Source organism: Phasianus colchicus, chromosome 2 (genome assembly GCF_987193195.1).
Source record: "Phasianus colchicus chromosome 2, bPhaCol1.hap1.1, whole genome shotgun sequence".
Lineage (NCBI taxonomy): Eukaryota > Metazoa > Chordata > Aves > Galliformes > Phasianidae > Phasianus > Phasianus colchicus.
Window position 1 is genome coordinate 105,094,833 of NC_143437.1, and position 20,467 is coordinate 105,115,299.

The following is a 20,467-nucleotide window of genomic DNA, read 5'->3' on the forward strand; positions in this document are numbered from 1 at the left end:
TCATTGTCGGGTTTTTTTTGTACTTATTTTTTTACAAAGGCGAATGCCTTTTCCCAGTGCCTTTCAGTTCTCAGGTAGAAGCCAGCAAAGACAGACTGATGTCTATCTGAAGCAACGCTGCAGTCGTGCACAGGGAAACGGGCTGCGTGGTGCACGAAGACACCCACAAAAGGGCAAATCTGCTGGAAGTTCTTTGCCTGAGATCTAATAAAACGTATAACACAATAAAAGATACGGCTTGGTGCCAGAGTGCGCGTGGTGCCATAGCACGGTGTGCAGCGGTGCCGTAGCACACAGCGGTGCCATAGCACACAGCGATGCCTTACAGCGGTGCCCCCGCCCCATGGCCTCTCCCTCTTGTTGCCCCCCTCCCCTCCGCTGCCCGCCCCGGGGCGGGGACGGCTCCGACCCGGCTTCCCCCCCCCCTTCTCCCTCACGCCCCTATCCTACAAAACACGCCCGGTCCGGCCCGGCTCAGCTTAGCACTCGCTTCGCTCCGCCGCAGTCGCTGCCGGCCGGGAGCCCATGGGAGGCGGCTGGGGGGGTTGGGGGGGTTCGGGTGGGTGGCGGGGAGAAGTCGCCGGGCCCTCGCTGTCTTTTCCTATCCCGGCCATCGCGCTGCGTTGGGGGTGTTGAGAACTACGGGAATCCCGTCCTGCGTGGGTGAGTGGGGAACTTCCCGGGAATGGGAAGGGGGCGGTGGGGGGAGCAGAAGGATGGACAGCCCGGGGGGATGTGTGGGGATCGATGTTTGCCCGCAGCCTCCGGTGCCTCCATCCCGAGCATCCCTGCCGGTTTGGTTTGATTCCCCTTGGGGATGCTGCCGGGTGAGAACCGTGGTGCTGGGATGCTCCCGGCTCCAGCCCTCTCCGCTCTTCCCCTCGTGCCCCGCAGGCAGCGGGAGGATGGAGAACAAGGCCATGTACCTGCACACCTTCAGCGAGAGGGAGAACGGCTCCATCTTCGAGGAGCCCTTCGAGGGCAGGAACCTCTCCAAGCTGAACCTCTGCGAGGACGGTGAGTGTTGCGTGCTGCGTTTGGGGGCAGAAACCACCCAGAGCAGGGAGCTCCACTTCCACTGCAGTTCTTTGGGAGAAGTGCTCAGGCAATCCCACTGCACAGAGCTCCCTGCGCCTCCTCTGCTGTTCTGTCTGTCCTTTCTGGTCCCATGTGGGGATGAGCACTCCTATAGGATCTCAATGGGCTCTGCTGCTGACCAGGGCTGTGCTCGAGGTGCTTTTTTTAGTGGGGAGAGTTTGAGCTTCCAGCTCTCATGCATGTGTTTTTGCCCAGAGATGCCCGTTTTTCTTTTCTCTTGGCATACAAAGTGCTTCTTCCACTTAATCCTGGCTTGGTCCCCATCACGAGAGCATGTACCACGGAACAACCTCCCCCGAAGCAGGCAGAACATTGCTCATATCACTGATGCCTTCCCAGGCTCACACACGTGGGGCAGCCCCTGGATGTGATGGGGAGGCTGGGCAGGCTGCATCCAGGCACTGCCAAATTGCTGTGTGGATGCTCACGCTGTGCAGGTGGCTCAAGGCGAGAAGAGCTGTGGTGTTCCTATGGTGCTCCAGCCCTTGGGATGGGCACAGCTTTGGGTCTGTGGGTCATTTCTCACGGCAGTGCATGCTGAGATGCTGTGCTGCTACCCACACCCTATGTCACCCTGCAATGCTCCCCCTGACCCCGCAGCACGTGGACCACCCCAGCAGAGCTCAGTGCTGGCACGGAGCAGGAGCTGGAAGGACTGGAGCCCTCTGCAGCCAAGCCCTGGCTGTAGCACTGTGCAGCAGCGTGCTGCCCCATGTGCTGGATCAACAACCCCTGTGTCTCCAGGGCCCAAACCTCTCTTCCCTTGCTTTCCCTATATACACAGTTTGCTGCAGGGAATCCCATCCCCACCCACTGTTGTGGGATCCAGGGGGTTGTGTTCACTCTGGAGCTGCGTGGGATGATTCCCTGGGCAGAGCAAGGTCAGCCCTGAGCCTGTGAGGCTTTGGCACAAGGCAAGGCTCATCCTAGCATGAGGATGAGGAGGGATGCATGCAAACACTGCTCCCCTACTTTGGGGTAGCAACACAGGGATCTCTAAATGAGACTGGGGATCAACCCTGCTCTCAGTCCCCACCTTCTTCTGGGGCCGGGCAGAGCACACAGCTCAGCTCCCTTGGGGATGGGCAGGGGAGAAATATTTGCTTTTCCCCTTGGTTACGAGCCGAAGCACAGCCCTGGGCTGCTCGTGTGGTGAGCAGGGAGGAGTGGGTGGTTCAGGGCTCGAGGCCAGCTCCTCCCGGAGCCTCCCAGGACCTGATATAAGTGTTAATGTCAGAAAAATATTGCAGCTTTGCTCATTATGAAACCTTCGGTTCCATCTGTTTGGCCGGTGACAGCATGCCCCGAGCAGCAAATGGGAACCGTATGTGGGTAATGAGCTGCACTTTACAGGGAGTGAGGCTGCTGGGAGGTGAGAGCTGCCCTTGCACCTTCCGCTGCTCCGGGTGCCCTCAGACCTGGGATCCCATGGGATCCTGGGGTCAGCCAGCAGGACCATAGCAGTTCATCATCTCAGAGCCTGGTCACTAACCTCCCTCTGCCGTAAAACTGCTCCGTGTTGAGCCCTACACCCAATGTTGTCCTTCATTGGCTGGAGGGTTTCACGAGGCCCCTGAACCTGGGCAGAAGGGACACACCACCCGTGGCTGGGGAAGACCTGGGTGCAATGGGATCACAGAATGATAGAGTTGTTAGGGTTGGAGAAGCCCCTTGTCCCTCATATCCCCATCTTGGTCCCAAGGAGTGCCTATTGAATGGGATGGCGTGGGCTCCCCAAGCCCCACAGTGATGTTCTCTGCTGGATGCAGGCATTGCTCATGGGCGTGGATGAGTGTGGTCTCCTCCCCATTGGGTTTGGCTTTGGGGCCATTGTGCCTCACCCTCTTCAATCTTTCTGCTGGATGCATCCAGTTGGGTGCACCAAAGTGCTGGGAGGGGGCAGAATCCGACCAGCCTCACCTGCTGCATTGCTGACAGCATTGTGACAGCTGAGATGTCGGCAGATTGGCTCCTGGAGATGATGGACCCACACTGGCCGGGTGCTCCCTATGACACCCACTCTGTCCCCAGGTGCTGGGCACAGGATGAAGGCCGCCGGACGCTGTGGGCGGCTGGGCTCCCTGGCAGCACTCAAGTATGCTGTGTTGGGGCTCTACCTCCTCGTCTTCCTCATCCTCGTTGGTGTCTTCATCCTTGCAGGTAAGGGCTGAGCGAGGGGCCACACACCCATGAGCGGGATGGAATGGAAACCTGCTGATGGCATCCGTCTGAGGGAGAGGGGATGGGGATGGGGGCTGCTGTTTGTGAGGCAGGAACCCATCCCTGGAAGAGCAGGTTGGATGTGGTTGTGGGCAGCTTGGTCTATGGGATGTGGCATAGAATGGGCTCCCCAGGGCAGTGAGCATGGCTCCCAAAGAGACACAGGGTTTGATTTTGGGTGGTACTGTGTGGTACTGGAGCTTGGACAAAGACCTCTGTGGGTCCCTTCCTTCTTGTTCTGTTCTGTGGAGCCAGCACAGACTTCAGGCTCCCACCCCACACTGCAACCTCAGCCCCGTGCACACATCCCACGGGGTTGGCTCTGCCCTGTACCACTGCTACCTTTTGTCCTCCCTTGTCCCAAAGTCCTGGACTCCATTTGAGCACTGGTCTGTATTCCTTTCCATGGCCCTGCACGGCAGGGACACCACAACAGCTATCACACAGTCAGAGAATGGATTGGGTTGGAAGGAACCTCGGAGATCATCCATCTCCAGCCCCCAACAAGCACAGGACTGCTCCAAAACACGGGCAGGAGATGCGACCCCAAGGACCATCCCTTTGCAAAGGGTGGATTTTGCTTTCTGTGGGCTGATGAAGGGACAGCGGAGTTTTTGCTGGAATTTTGAAGCCTCTCCCACTGATTTCTTGCATTACATTGTTTTAATGTTGTTGTTGGACCGAGAAACCCCGCGCTGGGGATGCCATGAATTGTGCAAAGGGCTTGGGACAGGCACACTCATCCTGGTCTGAGCCGCAGCTGTTTGCTGAAAGCAGCTCCAGCAATAACAGGAACAGGATCGAGGTGTCTGATAGGAGCAGGGAGAGCTGCAGATGGGGCATCTTCAGGGCTTCATGTCCTGCAGCCCTCCAAGGGCACTGAGATCCCGGCTCTGCCCATGAATCAAGTCCCAGTTGCCTTTGAGGGGGAGGGCCAGGCCCTTCAGCCCACCCCATGCCTTGAGGTACCCAGGATCAGGCTCAGCCCTGCAGCATCCCACTGAGCTAGGTGCGTGTCCAGAGCTGGCAAAAGTCAGAAAATGAGTAAACCACAAAAAAAAAAAAAACAAAGCAAAACAAAACCTTAAACCACTTAAGAACTGAGGAAACAGGATGTTTTGGGTGCAAAAAAAAAAAAAAAAAAAAAAAAAAAAAAGCGGGGAGAAAAAACAAAAAAACGGTGCTTTAAATGCAGCCTGCTTTTAATATCCTCTTTTGCAAGAGTTTGTTGTAGCGGTTTTCTGGCTGCGCCCCTGGGATGCACACTCCCTCCTGCTTGGCTCTTCCAGGCACCAGCAGAAAGGCGATGTGGAAGGGAGAGATCAGCGGGGCTGCCAAGGGGGAATGGATTGCAGGGTGGGATCAGCCCACAGGCACGCGCTGGGGCTGAAGGCACGTGGTTGGGGAACACAGAGCTCGGGGTTATGGGGTTGAAAACACAGCTGAGCCCTCCTCGTGCCCTAAAAGAGCACAGAGCCTGAGCTGGTTGCACTCTGATGGGCTCTGCTCTCTTTTGCATGTGCTGGAGTGCCTCAGGGTGGGCATCCAACCATGCTGGTGGATGGAGCTGCACCCCACTGCCATGCGTGCGCATTTTGGCACCTCATAATGGGAAGACAAATGCAACCGCCTCAAAAATCCCCTTCTTCCACCTTCTTCCCCCACTTCAATTGCTGAGCACGACGCCATGGAGCATCCCTTTGGTTCCTTAGGGTCAGCTGTGCTGACTGTGCTCACTCCCAGCTCCTCATGCACCCCCTTCATGTTGCACCTTTCTGTGTGCATGGGGTGAGAGTGCAAGCACCGTGCAGCTTGCAGCTGGAGCAATGCTCGGGGAAGGACTTGCAATTCCTTGGGAAAGAGCAGGGCATTGCAGCACATGGGTGCTCCCAGGGCAGGACATGGGGTTGGGGAGCCGAGCCAGGAGATGCTGGGGACAGCAGCCAGAAGGACGATGTGTCCCAACAAAACAATAGCAGGGAGGGAGCAGTTGTTTGCCGAGCCCTTTGGGGACCATGAGCTCAGCCCCAGCACTGCCAGGCCTCGTGCTTGAGCTGGCAGCAGGGTGGTATTTGGGGTGGCCTTGCCAGGTGCTTGTGTACATGGGTGTGCATTGGCACTGTGTGCACTTGTACTGTCGCACGTGAGGGTCTGTGCTGCATGCAGCTGTGAATATACACTGTGTGCATGCAGCTGTGCTCTATAAATGAATGTGTTTGTGTGCACGCATGCATTAGTGTATGTGTGTGTGCACGTGTACAAGCTGCGTGTGTGCATTTGTGTGCGTGCTGCAGGCTTCTGGCAGCTCTAATAAACACCCTCCAGTTCCCAGGTCCAGCTTTCAAGCAAACAAAAGCAAACAAGGAGGCTGTGGGACCAACACACCCATGTTGTGCTCCCCTGGCTCATCCCAATGCCTGCAGCTTTGCCTGATGAGTGGTGTCACATTCATCCTCATTACTCACAGCCATTCCCCTCCCTTCCGATGGGTCAGGATGAGGACTTGCCCTGCGTTATCAGGCTCAATATTTCATGCCTTTTCTTGGGACAAAGCCTTTCCTTTCCCATCTGCTTCTCAACAGCAGGGGAGGAGCAGCAGCAATGGGACCATACTGGCATTGGGGTTGTGGGAGCACAAGGCTGCTGGCACGGGGCTGTGTGCATGGAGAGGTAGTATGGGAACTGAACACAGCACACAAGGGACATGTTGCCTCCAGCTGCCTGTGGGCTCCAGGGCTTTTCATTGCTTCCCTCATTGCTGGAGGGAGATGTGGGGCCTGAGGGTAGATGGATGTCTCAGCTGGATGGCTTCCTTCCCTCCATCCCTATCTCCATCTCTTTATCCTTCCTTCCATCCCTTTCTCTCTCCCTCTGTTCTTCCCTCTATCTCTTTATCTTTCCCTCCATTTCTTTCTCTTCTTCCATCTTTCTATCCCTTCACCCTTCCATCCTTCCCTCCATCTCTGCATTCTTCCTTCCAGCTCTTTCTCCATTCATCCTTCCCTCCATCTCTATCCTTCCCTCCATTTCTTCGTTTCTCCTTCTATTTCTCTATCCTTCCATCCTTCCCTCAATCCCTTTCTCTCTGCCTCCCTCCATCCCACCATCCTTTCTTCTATCCCTCCATCCCTCCCTTCCTCTCACCTCCTCCACAAGGACCACAGAGCCAACCCACTGGGCTGCATCACAGAGCAGAGCTTTGTGTTCCAGCCAGGGGAGAAACCTGGTTGTTAAATTAAATTTAAAAGCTCTGCAGGGGAAGAAGCAATTTGGAGATTTGTGTCTGGGGAGGGATCTGTGTGTGCAAAGGGAAGTGGACACTTTCAGCAGCCAGTTGGCTGAAGGGAAAGGCACAGAATGAAACTGCTCAGCCTGGAGCAGGGAGGCTCAGAGGGATCCTACCACGTCCATAAATCCCTACAGGAGGTGCAAGGGGAAAGGGCTGGGCTCTGCTCAGGGGCACTGGGCATAGCCTGGAGCCCAGGAGCTCCTCTCTGCCCATCAGCAGCACTGGTGTGCAGGCAGATGCCAGAGCCCTGGCACAAGGAATAGAAAGCTGAGAGGGCTTCTACTTGAGCATCTCCCACAGCCCCTGGCCGTGGTGCTTGGCACCCTGCTCTGCGCAGCCCTGCAGTGGTGAGGGGGATGACCAGAAGGATCCAGGGGTGCCTCCAGCCCCAAGCACCCTGGGATTCTGAGGTTCTGTGATGATAAGTGGATGGATGGATGGGTAGATGGATGGATGGATAGATGGGTGGATGGGTAGACGGATGAGTGGATGAGTGGCGGATTGTTGGGTGGGTCGATGAATGGGTGGATGGGTAGATGGATGAATGGATGGGTGAATGGATGGATAGATGTGTGGATGGACAAATGGGTGGATGAGTGGATGGATGGATGGATGGATGGATGAATAGATGTGTGGATGGACAAATGGGTGGATGAGTGGATGGATGGATGGATGGATGGGTGGGTGGGTGGATGGATCAGTGGAGCACCTCAGAACGGGAGATGCCCAAATGCTTTGTGCACACCTCTGCCAAGCCCCATCTCCTTCCTGATGCCCCTTTCCCTTCTCTCCCTCGCAGTCTCCAGGCCGCAGACTTCCCCTGAGGACCTGAAGGCATTGATGGGGAACGTGAACCGCCTCAATGAGAGTTTCCGGGACATGCAATTGAAGCTGCTGCACCTCCCTCTGAAGGGGGATGTGATGGATCACATCTGGAGGCTCCAGGACCTTCTTCAGAACCACTCGGACTCCTTGTTCCTTATGACGGGCTCGCTGCAGAAGCTGGAAGGCCTCCTGTGGAGCCTGCAGACCCAGGCTGGCCAAACCGATAGGGCCGTGGCCAACCTGTGGGACAGCCTGGCCCTGCAGGGCGATGCAGCCCAGCAGGAGCTCTACAAGCTCTCGGTGGAAGGCAACAACAGCAGGCTGCTGCTGCAACACCACGAGCACCTCTTGAGCCACTTGGGCAGCAGGCTGGAGGGCCTGAGCGAGCAGGTGACAGCCGTCAGTGGAGCCGCCGATGCCATGAACAGGACCTTCTCCTACGATGTCAACGTCCACCACAGCCGCATCCAGGACCTGCAGGTGCTGATCAGCAATGCCACCGAGGACGCCCGGCGGATGCGGCTCATCCACATCGCCATGGAGGAGCAGCTGAAGCACGAGCTGGCCATCCTCGGCAACGTGACGGAGGACCTACGTCTCAAGGACTGGGAGCACTCCATTGCACTGAAGAACATCTCCATCATACGGGGTAGGTCGAGGTCCTTTAGTAAGCAGCATCCTGGTTGATGCTGAGAATCATAGAACGGTTTGAGTTGCAAGGGGCTTTTATAGGCCATCTGGTCCAACTCCCCTGCAATGGGGTTGTCCTTGGTGCTTTGGGTGGCCCTGGTGACATGGGGATTTCCTTTGGGAACATCTCAGGAACTCTGCATAGACCAAATCTGTCACAGAACCACAGAATCGTAGGGGTTGGAAAGGACATCTGGAGAACATCTAGTCTCCAGACTAATTCTTGGTGTGGTATTCAGGTGTCTCCATCACCTTGGGCGCTCTATCAGTGTCCCTCCAAGTTCTCTCTGGTCCACATTAGGGACCTCCTGGATTTTTCTCACTGGTTAAACCTCTGCCAGGTCCCTGCTGACCGCAGACCAGGCTGAGTGCAGCAGGCAGGGGGCTTTGTGTGCTGCTGCAGTGGTCAAGCAGAAGTTTTCCCACCAGGTCCCCTCACTCATCACCCATCACATCACTTGCTTAACCATGTATCTTTATCAGATATCTCTAATATGTATATCACATATTTGATGTTGGAGGAAATTTTTCACTCATAGAGTGGTGAGGCTGTGGCACTGCTGCCCAGAGAAGCTGTGGATGCCCCATTCCTGGAGGTGCCCAGGGTCATGGATGGGGTCTGGGCAGCCTGATGTAGTGCCTGATTCAATGGTTGGCAACCAACTCAACAATCTCTGAGGTCCCTTCCAACCCAAGACATTCTGTGATTCTGTGATCTTCTTCTTTGCATGTTTCCCTTCCCATGTTCTCATCTCTACCTGCAGCCCATTCCAAATAACCAACCCATCCTCTCTTAACCACTGCCCCTAGTTTTGCAGAAATCCTTTTTTGACAATTATGAGATTATTGTCTCAGGCAATGGCATATGCACAACAAGCACAGAGGTGCTCTTCTTGCTGCTCCTCAGTCACATCATGGACAGATGGGTTTTCACTGGCTGAAACATAAGCAGGTTCAGTGGGATCCAATTCACACCAGCTTCCAGTTCCAATGTCCTCAGTCCACGATGAGTATTTTCCTGTGCTCCTTGCCAAAATACCAGATGGGTAGTGCAAGGGCTGCCAAAGAACTGGATCTGTCTGGCTGTCAGCTGAGCCAGGAAGGGACAAATGTGGCTTTGCAGCACCTGGAGCTGCAGCAGCTTCAGCCACCTAACAGCAGAATCATAACCATAGAATCATAGAATGATTAGGCTGGAAGGAACCTTAAAGATCTTAGAACCACAGAATGGATTGAGTTGGAAGGGACCTTAAAGGTCGTAGATTCATTGAGTTGGAAGGGTCATTAAAGATCACAGAGCCATAGAATGGTTGGGTTGGAAAGGTCTTTAAAGGTCAAAGAGACATAGAATCATAGAATCATAAAATGGTTGGGATGGAAGGAATATTAAAAGTCATCTAGTCCCAACCTGCTGTGAGGAGGATGCCACCTACTAGATCAGGTTGTCCTCTAGGATATGCTGTACTGGCTGATGGACCACTGGACTCATTGTGGTGGGGACAGTTTTGAAGGATGAGTAAATTTTGGAGCCAGCTAACAGATTTGCTGTCCCCAGTGTCTGACCTCTGGTGTTAGGGAAAGGGAACGTGGGACAAGTGCAGCACGTCCTGTCCCTAGCTGTGTTCTCCAGTCCCAGGTCTTATGGACCAGACATGGTTGATAGTCACCTGTGGCCATCTGCCATGAAACCTTGTGCTGTCTTCACCTGTCTATGCCCTTGGCGTCCCTGATGTTTCATGGAAGGCTATCTGGGATGGGGGTGGGATGGGATGGGATGGGATGGGATGGGATGGGATGGGATGGGATGGGATGGGATGGGATGGGATGGGAGGGAATGGCATAGGACAGGACAGGACAGGATGGGACGGGATGGGATGGGATGGGATGGGATGGGATGGGATGGGATGGGATGGAATAAGACGATAATGATGAGGTAATGCTGAGATAATGTGATGGTGATGATGAGATGATGAGATGATGAAGATAAGGAAGAGGAGAAGGGTTGCATTGCAGCAACTACAACCACCCCACCAAGAGGTGCCCACAATGGGTGCATGAACAGGACTTGGCCTCCCTCTTGCTCTTTCAGGGGACAGAAAATCAATGGCTGTACATAGCACCACCCATTCATGCATCCATATCCTTCATATTTCTTAATTTTTTGACCCATCTATTCAGTTTTTCTCAGCAGACCTATTCCCATGGCAGGGTGTCCATGTTGCTGCATCACTCCCTGCATGCCTCTGCCAGCCCCACCACACGTCGTCCCCATGGCAAACCACAGGGCACTGCTCTTAATTTCTTAATCCCTTAATTTCTTAGTTTCATAAATCCTTCATCTTATTTAGAACTGCTGAGTGCCCCCCTCTCCCAGTCCTGGCCCTGAGGGACGTGGTTAGTGGGCATGGTGATGATGGGTCAACAGTTGGACTCGGTGATCTTAGAGGTCTTTTCCAACCTTAATCATTCTGTGATTCTATGATCCCTCATCACCACCCTGGCTGTCTGTTGTTTTTCTGCACAACTGTCAGACTGTGGCTTTTTGGGTTTCTAGGAAAACAGAGTTTTATGGTTTCCAATTATCACCCTGGCGTGGTAGGACAGTGACCAAATGACCCTCCAGACCTCTCTCTGCCCTATTTTCACTTATCCCATGAATCATTTCTTTTCTGTCCAAGTTCTTCCAGCAGATTCAGCCCATAATTGTTTTCAGCTTCGTGAAGTTGGCCCCTTGCAGGCTCTGTCACTGCTTGGACTTTCTGCTCACTCACAACAAAAGTGATCACCAATGGCTCATTCCCAGCCAGGGGTGATGTCTGTGCTGTAAATCCACTCCTAAAGGCTCATCTCAATATTTCCAAAGAGCTTTAAAAAAAAAAAAAAAGAAGAAAAAGAAAATTATTATTATTATTATTTTTTTTATTTCTTTCCTGGAAGATATTTCAATGGAAATGCCACAAATTTTGCTCAAAAGGAAATTCCAGCAAACTGGATTTTCCTTTCAGGTCACATTCAGGTGGAAGATACGAAGGAAGAGGAAAAAGAGGATAATACTTATGATAATTATATACATAAATATATATGCACAAATCAGCTGAGGTTGATGGAGTTACTATGGTCCTTTAACATGCACAGAGCAGGGGACAGGGCTGCTGGCAGTGTCCTCCGCTGTCCCATAGCCGGAGCTGAAGGACCCCACATGGACACAGCAAGTGCTGTGCATCACTGCAACCAACCCCATTGTGTTCCAGGGCCCCCAGGACCCAAGGGAGACCCTGGCCATGAAGGGATGGAGGGGGAGCCTGGCCGGCCCGGCCCACCTGGCCTGCGAGGTAAGGACTTATGGGGCAGCCCTATGGGCTCCTCCTTCTGTGGGGCACTGATGCTTAGGGACTTTTCATCGGATGCTTTCTTCAATGCCAAGAATGCTTTTTTTTTTTTTTCCCCCCCTTCTTAATTCAAACCATTGTTTTCGAGACAAATTCAATTTAAAATACAAGAGAAGACCCTCACATACCCTGAGAAACTGGCCTCGGCGTGAGCCTGGTTCTCATTTTCAGCCCAACACAGAAGTGGTGGGTTTACATACAGGATGCAGACACACAGCAGTGCCAGGATCCCATCACCCTGACCCACATGGGTCTGCCAGTGTCACAGCAGAGGGGCTCAGAGCCCTGGACCCCCCCCTTTTTTAATGCCCTACATCCCCATGGTGGTGGAAATCCAGCTGCTCTCCCCAGCACTGGCTGCCCACACTCCTTTCACCAAGAGATATTTTTTTTTATGTGCTGACAGATTCATGGCTGTTTTTCTTGGGCGTTACGAGCATCAGAAATACATCATCTGGTTTGTTTCCTTTTTTTTTTCTTTTTTTTTTTTCTTTTTCTTTCTTTTTTCTTTAAACAGAAAAACAAAACGATCTCTGGAGGGTTCACCTTTGGGAAGAGATGTTATTTTGGGGTCTTTCTCCACCTCGCTTTTTTCCGGTGCATTTTTGGATGCAGTTGGGGTAAATCCCCATAGCACTGCAGCTCTGCCCTCCTGCCCCCAAACCAGGACCAGCTCCTGCCCCACTGTGATTCCCCATAGTGCAGCTCAGAATTCAGTCCCCATTGCCTCTGGAACCCAAGTTCACCTCGGTGGCTTTTCCTTCTTCAAACCAGAGGAAAACCCTGGGATTCCCAGAAAGTTCAGCCCAAGAGGGGCACAGCTCGGTGCCGAGGGTGGGGGGCTCTCATGGGGTGGTTCCTGTGCTGCACTGTGACCCCTTTGCTTCCATCCTTGCTCCAGGGATGCCTGGGGAGAGAGGACTACCAGGACCACGTGGCTTGAAGGGGGACAAAGGAGACTTCGGCCCTATGGGCCCAGCTGGGATGCGGGGATTCAAAGGTAAGGACCAACAGAACTAGGATCAAGGGTAAGGACCAGCCTCTGTTATGGGTGGGACATAGAATTATTGGGTCATTAAGGCTGGAAAAGACTACTGAGATCACCAAGTCCAACCATCAATCCATCACCACCAACCCACTAAACCATGGGTTGAAAAGATTTTCAGGTTGACCAAACCATTAGCTTGACCTGCTGAATGCTATTCCTAACCCACATCCCTTAGTACCATGGGAGTGACGGGGCACACCAGGGGCTTCTTGGACACGGAGGGGCTCTGGGAAGCACTGCTATAGGGGCATAGAACCTCTGCTTTGGGATGGGTGAGCATGGGGATGCTCTGGGAGTGTACACTTGGTGTGGGCATGAGCATCTTCCCTATAGAGAGCAACAGGAGTGAAGAGCTTTGTTTTTGTGCTCCCTTCCTGACTCGCTGTGGTTTGAGCACGGAAGGCGCCCACACACAGCAAGGCAAGGCACACCCAAGGGACCTTTTAAAAGAAACTATCCTAAATTGGGATGGGTGATGCCAGCTCCCAAAACAGGCTCTTTCCATCCCAAAATGGAGGAGGCAGGAAGAGCCCAGCCCAGGGATGTGACACCGCCCTGGCTCCGGCTGTGCCTTCTTGGGGATGTCCCCATACATATTGTTTGTCTCTTCCAGCAGTTTTCTGCACCAGTTTCCTCTAGTGAAATGCCCACAGTCTGTTCCTGGTCCTCTGGAGCATCTCTGTGGTGATGGTGGTTGGGTCAGGGCTTGGGGCCAGGCCAGGAGGTCCCTTCCAACCTAAAGCATTCTGGCATTCTGGGACTCTGGATCTATGACAGCAAGAAGAACCGTGGCCACTTCTCAGCTGCAGTTGGACTTGATGATGTTAAAGGTCTTTTCCAACCTTAACGATACTATAATTCTATGAGCGGCAATGGTGTTGATATGTTGACTTTGGGATTGATGATCCTACAGATCTTTTCCAACTGTAATGATTCTACGATTCCCCTGTTAGCTCTCCAACACATTTCCAAAGCCATTCTGCATCTCAAGTCCCCTTGCCCAGGGAGGCTGAGCACTTCTGCTCTTGGGTATGGAAAGCAGAAAGTTGGGTGGCCCCAAAGGCAGTGGTGAAGTATTTAATTGTATCTATATGTCTGTGTATATGGGTATGTATTGATTCTAGCTAGCATCTCCTTGCTGCTGTGGAGCAGTCCCTGTATCCAGGGATGCCACCACCACTGTGTCTCTCCTGTCCCATCCCTGTCCCGCCCCTCCATGACAGATATGTCCCACCCTGTGGCAGCCCCAGGTCCCAATGAAATCCCAAATCTTTCAGGATCAGGGGGCTTCTTCCAAACCCTTCTCTAATAACTCACAAAGCACGTTGGCGGCAAGCACTGAATTTCTACGGTTTATGGGATTCTCTGAAATTTATAGGAAACAGACCCAGGGTGAGGCATTTCTCCAAGCTGGGGCTTCAAGCAGAGGCGTACACCCCTGTCATGACCCTAACCCTATAACAGCAGGGGTGAGTAACAAGGCTCTCCCCAAAAATCCCGGCTGTCCCCACTGTAGGAAGTTCTCCCCAAAATTCCTGGGTCACAGCATTGGAGAAAAATGTACCAAACACTGCAGACACCCTGAGGGATGGTTTTCCTTTCCTGCCTATTTCCTCTCATCACTATTTTCCTATCCTCGATGTATTTTCCCTCCAAATCACCCCAGGAAGGGATTATTTCCCTCATTTCCAAATGGGAAAAGCCATTCTGAAGAGTGAGCATAAATCAGTTGTCTTTATGCTGTCCCAGGGAATGCTGTGTAGGCAGTGTGCTTGGGAGGGAAAGCAGTAAATTAATCGGAGGTGGGGGGAAATTTGGGGCAATGAGAGGTTCCTCTTCATGCAGGCAAGGCAAGAGGTTTCTGTTTGGGACTGAATTTAAAGGTCAGCGAGGGCTGCATCCATCAAGGCACCCTAAAAGCATCCCTTTATCCATCCAGACCATTGAGGTCCATGGTCAGTGGGCATGATGGGGGTGGCTTGGGGTTGGACTTGGTGATCTTGGAGGAATTTTCCAACCTTAGTGATTCCATGATTCTATGATTTTATGGGTGGGAAATGGCCGTGACCATGGGTGGGATCCCCACAAGCCTCCTTAGCAGCAAGGTGGCCCATATTCATTTTGGTATCCACCATGACCCAGCTTCTATTCTGCACTGATCTTCTACTGATCTTCCTAGTCTGCAAGTTGGTCATCAAACGATAGAATCATTCAGGTTGGAAAAGCCATCTGAGATCCCCAAATCCAACCCAGCCCACCCCACCATGCCCACTGCCCACGTCCCTCAGTGCCACATCCCCACCGTTCTGGAACACCTCCAGGTTTGGTGACCCCCACCACCTCCCTGGGCAGCTGTGCCACTGCATCACTGCTCTTTCTGGGCAGACTTTTTTTCCAACAATATCCAACCTGAATATCTTCTTCTTCTGAAAGTTTTCAATGCTGCAGTCATAGAGTCACGTGGTTATAGATCATAGATTCACATTTCTCACACTGGAACTTTCAGACCACGACACTTTTGCCCAGTGCTGCAGATAGCATTTCTGTTCCTTGAGCTTCACCCTCCCCCATGCATCTCCCTATAATAATTCCTATACAACGCACTGTAGGGCCCTGCAGGGATTGCAGTGCGCACCGCAATTCAGCTCTTTGTGACCTCGTAACACTGAGACCTGGGAACCCCTTTGCTACCCCCCCAGTAGGGTGACAGCATGGCACTGCGTGGCTGTGTCCATACCCCATCCCATGCTGCCATGTCCCACCCCCACCTCTCTCCTGCTCTCGGTTCTGCTGCCATCTGGTTCCCATCAGCAGAGCGGGCTGCAGGCAGCCTTCCTCCAGCTGACACAGCTGGGACTGCCCGGGGGGAGCGATCTCAGCTTCCCAGAGCCTCCAAGTTAAAGGGCAAGAATTTCCTGCACGCTTTTTCTTTTTTTTTTTTTTTCTTTTATTATTATTATTATTATTATTTTTCTCCAAGCGTGCGTGCGCGTTGGTTGTTGTTCCTACAGGCAGACGAGGGAGGAGAGCTTCTTGTTTTGGGGAGCAGCTCCAGCACCTCACTGCTTTTGGTTCCCATTATCTCAAGGGGCAGTTGGAGCTTTGCCCTCAGCTCCTGGGGTTCCCTCTGCTTTTCATCTTTTATCTGCACCCGGAGCTGCTGTGCATGGCCACAAAGCAGCATTTTAAGGGCATTTCACATGGATTTGGGGCTCCCTGAGTTGTGTCTGAGCAGCAGGGGGAGGTCACAGAGTCACAGAGTGGCTTGGGTTGAGAAGGACCTGAAGGATCATCTCATTACAACCCCAATGAAACCTTGTGCCAAGCTGGGGAGGCAGAACAACTTCTGCTTGGGAAAGGATAGAAAGATCTGTTTTCCTCCTGAATTTTCCACCCACACCACCAAGGGGAGGGATCTCAGCAAATTACTCTTTTCCCAAGAGCAGCTCCATGTTCAGCAGCCACTGCCTTGCTAGAGGCTGACACACATCTCCTTTCAGCAAGGCTGATGTCCCATACTCTTTCTCTTCCCAGGTGATCGAGGACCAAAGGGAGAGAAGGGAGACCGAGGCAGCGACATGGGTGAGTGTCCATGGATGTCCCCTGCTGCTTTTTCCCCACAGGACACGCTGAGGATGGCTCCTCTGCTCTTGGTTTTGATGCTGTTTGCTCCTTATCCTCAGCATCTGGCATTAGCCAAATAGTTTGGTAAACCAAAGCAACAAGCCTGGGGCATCAGGGGCTGGGAAAACATCACCAGGATGAATCACAGAATCATTAAGGCTGGACAAGACCTCTAAGATCACCAAGTGCAACCACTGACCCATCCCCACCATGCTCACACATAGAATCATTGAGGTTGGACAAGACCTCCAAGATCACCATGTCCAACCATTGACCCATCCTCACCGTGCCCAATGATTCAAGTTCCTAAAACAGGACATGGACACATGGAATGGGTGCAGACCTGGCTGGAAGCTGGATGCATGCATCCTTATCCCAAACAAAAGAGATCTGCGTGGCCCTTGGGGTGGGTTTGCATCCTGGCCCCCCTCCTCACCAGGCAGATGTTCTCTATTAGAGCAGAGCTATCTCGGTGCAGCTGCAAAGACTCAGTCCTTGTTTTCACAGCCACCAGGATTTGTTTCTCCCCTTCAGCTTTTCCTTTCTTGTTTTGCTTTGGCTTTGCTGGGGAGGGAAGGTCAGAGGGAGGCATTGAGGGGGTCGGAAGGAATTGGTGCAGGGAAAGCAAACACACAGGAAAAAATGTGGAATGATGATTTGAGGGCTTACTGAGTATGAGGCACTTGGCTGATAAAAAGGGCAATGACTTGAAATGAAAAGAGGGAGATTTAGGTTAAATGTTAGGAGGAAATTCTTCGCAATGAGGCCCTGGCACGGCTGCCCAACGAAGCATGGCTGCCCCATCCCTGGAGATGCTCAAGGCCATGGATGGAACTTTGGTCTATAAGGTGTCTCTATGGCAGGGGTTGAGGCTGGGTTGGCTGTAAGGTCCCTTCTGACCCAAACCACGCTGGGATTCTGGGTCCATGAGATGGTACTGGGGCACTCTGGGGGTTCCACGGGGTTCTATTGGTATCCCACAGAGATTCATGGGGGGTATTGGGATGCTGTAGGGTGCCATAGGAGTCCTTGGAGGCTCTAGGGTTCCATAGTGTTCTATTGGGGTGCTACTGTGGGTCCTGAGGGACTATTGGGGTCTCATAGGGTGCTACTGGGGGGCTATTGGGTTCTGGGGGTGTTCTGGGAGTCCTTATGGAGCTGTTTGGATGATACTGGGGCCCATGAGGTGCTCATTTGGGGTCCATAGGGTGCTATTGGTGTGCCACTGAGGTGCTACTATTGGGGTGCTTTGGGAGTCCTGTAGAGATAGGGAGTCCCATAGGATTTTATCGAGATCCCAGAGAAATCCAGCAGTAGGCTATTGGGATGCTGTAGGGTGCCATAGGGTTCCTGGGAGACTCTGGGTCCCATAGGGTGCTATTAGGAGGCTGCTGGGTCTAAGATAGACTATAGGTATCCATAGGGTGTTATTGGGGTGCTGTTGGGGTGCTATTAGGATCTGTGGGGGTGCTCATTTGGGGTGATTCTGGGGGTCCATGGAGTCATACTGGGTGGTATTGGAGTTCCTGAGTGGCTCTTCTGTTTCCATAGGGTGCTGTTGGTGTGCTACTCGGGGCCCTGGGGGGTTATTGGTGTTCCATAGAGTGCTACTGTTCTATTGGGCTGCCATAGGGGTCTGTGGTGTACCAGAGTGGTGTCATAAGGGGTCTGTGGGTACTCTGGGGGTCCACAGGGTGTTGTAGGAGTGCTATTATGGCCCAGGAGATGCTCAACAGGGGTCCATGGGATGCTATTGGGATGCCATAGAGGGGGTTCATAGAAATCCATAAGGTTCTATTAGGACCCCATAGAGATCTGTGAGGGGCTATTGGGATACTGTAATGTGCTATTGCGGTTCTACTGGGGGTACTGGAGACTATTGGGGTCCCATAGGGTGCTACTGGGATGCAGTAGGGTTCTCATGGGGTGCTACAGGAGTCCATGGGGTGCTACTGGGGTATTGTAGGATGTTATTGGGGTCCATAGAGTTCTACTGGGCTGCCGTAGGGACCCATGAGGTGCCACTGGGATCCATATGGTCTATGGTGAGCCACTGGGGTGGCCTTGGTGACAACCACAGTGGGACATCTCCAACACCACATCGCACGGTGATGCCCCACCAACCTTCCCATCACCCCTGTGTCCCGTCGTGTCCCCCCATGTCCCTTGACATCCCTCCTGTCCCCAGCAGCTGCTGCTGAGGAGGGGTTGATCCGGTTGGTCAACGGCTCGGGACCCCACGAGGGCCGCGTGGAGGTTTTCCATGACCGCCGTTGGGGCACGGTGTGCGATGATGGCTGGGACAAGAAGGATGGAGACGTGGTGTGCCGGATGCTGGGCTTCCGAGGCGCCGAGGAGGTGTACCGCATGGCCCGCTTCGGCCAGGGTGAGCAGGTGGTAGCGGGTGACAACAAGTGACAACACTGGGATGGCAGTGCTGGACAGCACCACCCCCGGGGCTGTGGGAGTTTGGGTTGGAAACCAACCCCTCATGAGGACATCCTGAGCTCCAGGAGCTGGTGGCCTCTGCAAATTATGTAGACCCCAGGGGTGACCCTGCAGGTGGTGCCGTGCCCCGGTGCCACAGCTGGAAAGAGTGCATGGAGAGCAGCCAGCTCTGTCCCCATTGATGTCCCCTCCCCATCCCTGTCCCCATTCATAACCCCAACTTTGACCTCATCAACATCCCTGTCCCCATCCTCATTCCTGTCTCCATCCTTGACCCCCAGTCCCATCTCTGTTCCCATCCCAATCCCTGACATATCTGTGTCCTCATCCCCATCCAAACTTCGATCCTCATTCCAATTCCCATCCTCATCCCCATCCCATCTCCATCCCTGTCCCCATCCCCATTCCTTTTCCATCCCTGACCACATCTGTGTCTCTATCCCTGTCCCTATCCTCATCCCCAACTCCATCCCCAATCTCATCCCTGTCCATCCTCTTCCCGAACTCCATTCTCATTCCTCTCCCATCCTCATTCCAATTTCAATCCTCATCTCTGTCCCCATCCTCATCCTCATCCCCTTGCCATCCCTGACCCCATTCCCATCCCTGACTCCATCTCTATCCCCATTCCATCTCTATCTCTGATCCCATCCCTGTCCCCATCCGCATCTCTGTCCTCATCCCCGACCACATCTGTGTCCCTATCCCTGTCCATATCCTCATCCTCATCCCCAACCCCATCCCTGTCTCTGTTCTCATACCCATCTCCATTCCTGTCCCTGTCCCTGTCCCTGTCCCTTTCCCTTTCCCTTTCCCTTTCCCTTTCCCATTCCCATTCCCATCCCTATCCCCATTCTATCCCCATCCCATCCCTATCCCCATCCCATCCCATCCCATCCCTGTCCCCACATCTGACCCATTCCCATCCCTATCCCTGTCCCCGTTCCCGACCCCATCCCTACTCCACCTCATCCCCATTCCTGCAGCTGACCCCTCTCCATCCCCATCCTGCAGGCACGGGCAGGATCTGGATGGACGACGTCTCCTGCAAGGGGACTGAGGACAGCCTGCTGCTCTGCAGCTTCTCCAGCTGGGGCAAGACCAACTGCGGCCACGCAGAGGATGCGGGCGTCAAGTGTGTGACACCATGACAGTGGGGACACCCGGTGCTCCTCACCTGCATTTCCCAAACGGTTTTATTGGAGAAATAAATGCTTTTTTTATTATTCTCTATTACGCTTCTCTATTATGGCTTCCTATTAGGGTTTACTATTAGGATTCCCTATTCGAGTTCCCTATTGGGGGTTCTCCAGCCCAGTGCTCAGGACGATGGCTCTCGGTGTTTGAGGTGGGATTAGGGGTTTGGGGGAGATCCTGATCCAAATGGGATTTGGGGACAGAGAGTGGGGAAGGTGGAGAGGTGGTGGCTGAATGGGGGCCCCACAAGGCGAGGAGGGAGGTGTCTGCTTGGGATGTTGAAATCGGAGCTCAACCCACACTTGCGGGAAACGAGGGGAAAACATCTCGGATGTTTTGGGTGTGGGAACAGCCCTGGGCGGTGGGTGTGGGATGGGGGAGGGAAGTCAGAGGGAGGGTTTGGGGATGTTGCAGAGAGGCAGGGAAGTTCCAGACCGTTACACCCTCGGGGTGTGAGGAGCTACTGCCCCCACGTGGCACCTTTATAGGGACACGATGCCCCAAGGGTTTGAGGACACCGTGGCAACGCAACTCCTTGAAGGGCTGGGAATCCCATGGAGAATTCCCTAGGGGTTTGGAACTCCATGGAAATCCTCCCCAGAGGGCTTAGGGACCCCATGGGGATCCCCATTAGATGTT

At 53.4% G+C, this 20,467-nt stretch overlaps 1 protein-coding gene across 2 annotated transcripts; it reads left to right on the plus strand.

The window, feature by feature from the left end:
• The first annotated feature begins 514 nt into the window (after positions 1-514).
• Positions 515-19,862, plus strand: SCARA5 (scavenger receptor class A member 5). 2 transcript variants are annotated; one of them, XM_031603902.2, is made up of 9 exons: positions 515-663; positions 895-1,017; positions 3,130-3,258; positions 7,407-8,081; positions 11,374-11,454; positions 12,413-12,511; positions 16,094-16,141; positions 18,372-18,569; positions 19,646-19,862. In XM_031603902.2, the coding sequence occupies exons 2-9, from the start codon at positions 906-908 to the stop codon at positions 19,780-19,782; spliced, it is 1,479 nt and encodes a 492-aa protein (XP_031459762.1). In that variant the 5' UTR covers positions 515-663; positions 895-905; the 3' UTR covers positions 19,783-19,862. The 2 variants fall into 2 exon arrangements, with proteins under 2 accessions (XP_031459762.1, XP_031459763.1); XM_031603903.2 differs by having other exon boundaries at positions 516-663; positions 18,375-18,569.
• The last annotated feature ends 605 nt before the right edge of the window (positions 19,863-20,467 follow it).

Coding starts and splice junctions, on each gene's coding strand:
- SCARA5 (XM_031603902.2), top strand. CDS start 906: ATGGAGAACAAGGCCATGTACCTGCACACCTTCAGCGAGAGGGAGAAC. Junction 3,259..7,406: donor TGGTGTCTTCATCCTTGCAG/GTAAGGGCTGAG, acceptor TCTCCCTCGCAG/TCTCCAGGCCGCAGACTTCC. Junction 12,512..16,093: donor TGGGATGCGGGGATTCAAAG/GTAAGGACCAAC, acceptor TTCTCTTCCCAG/GTGATCGAGGACCAAAGGGA.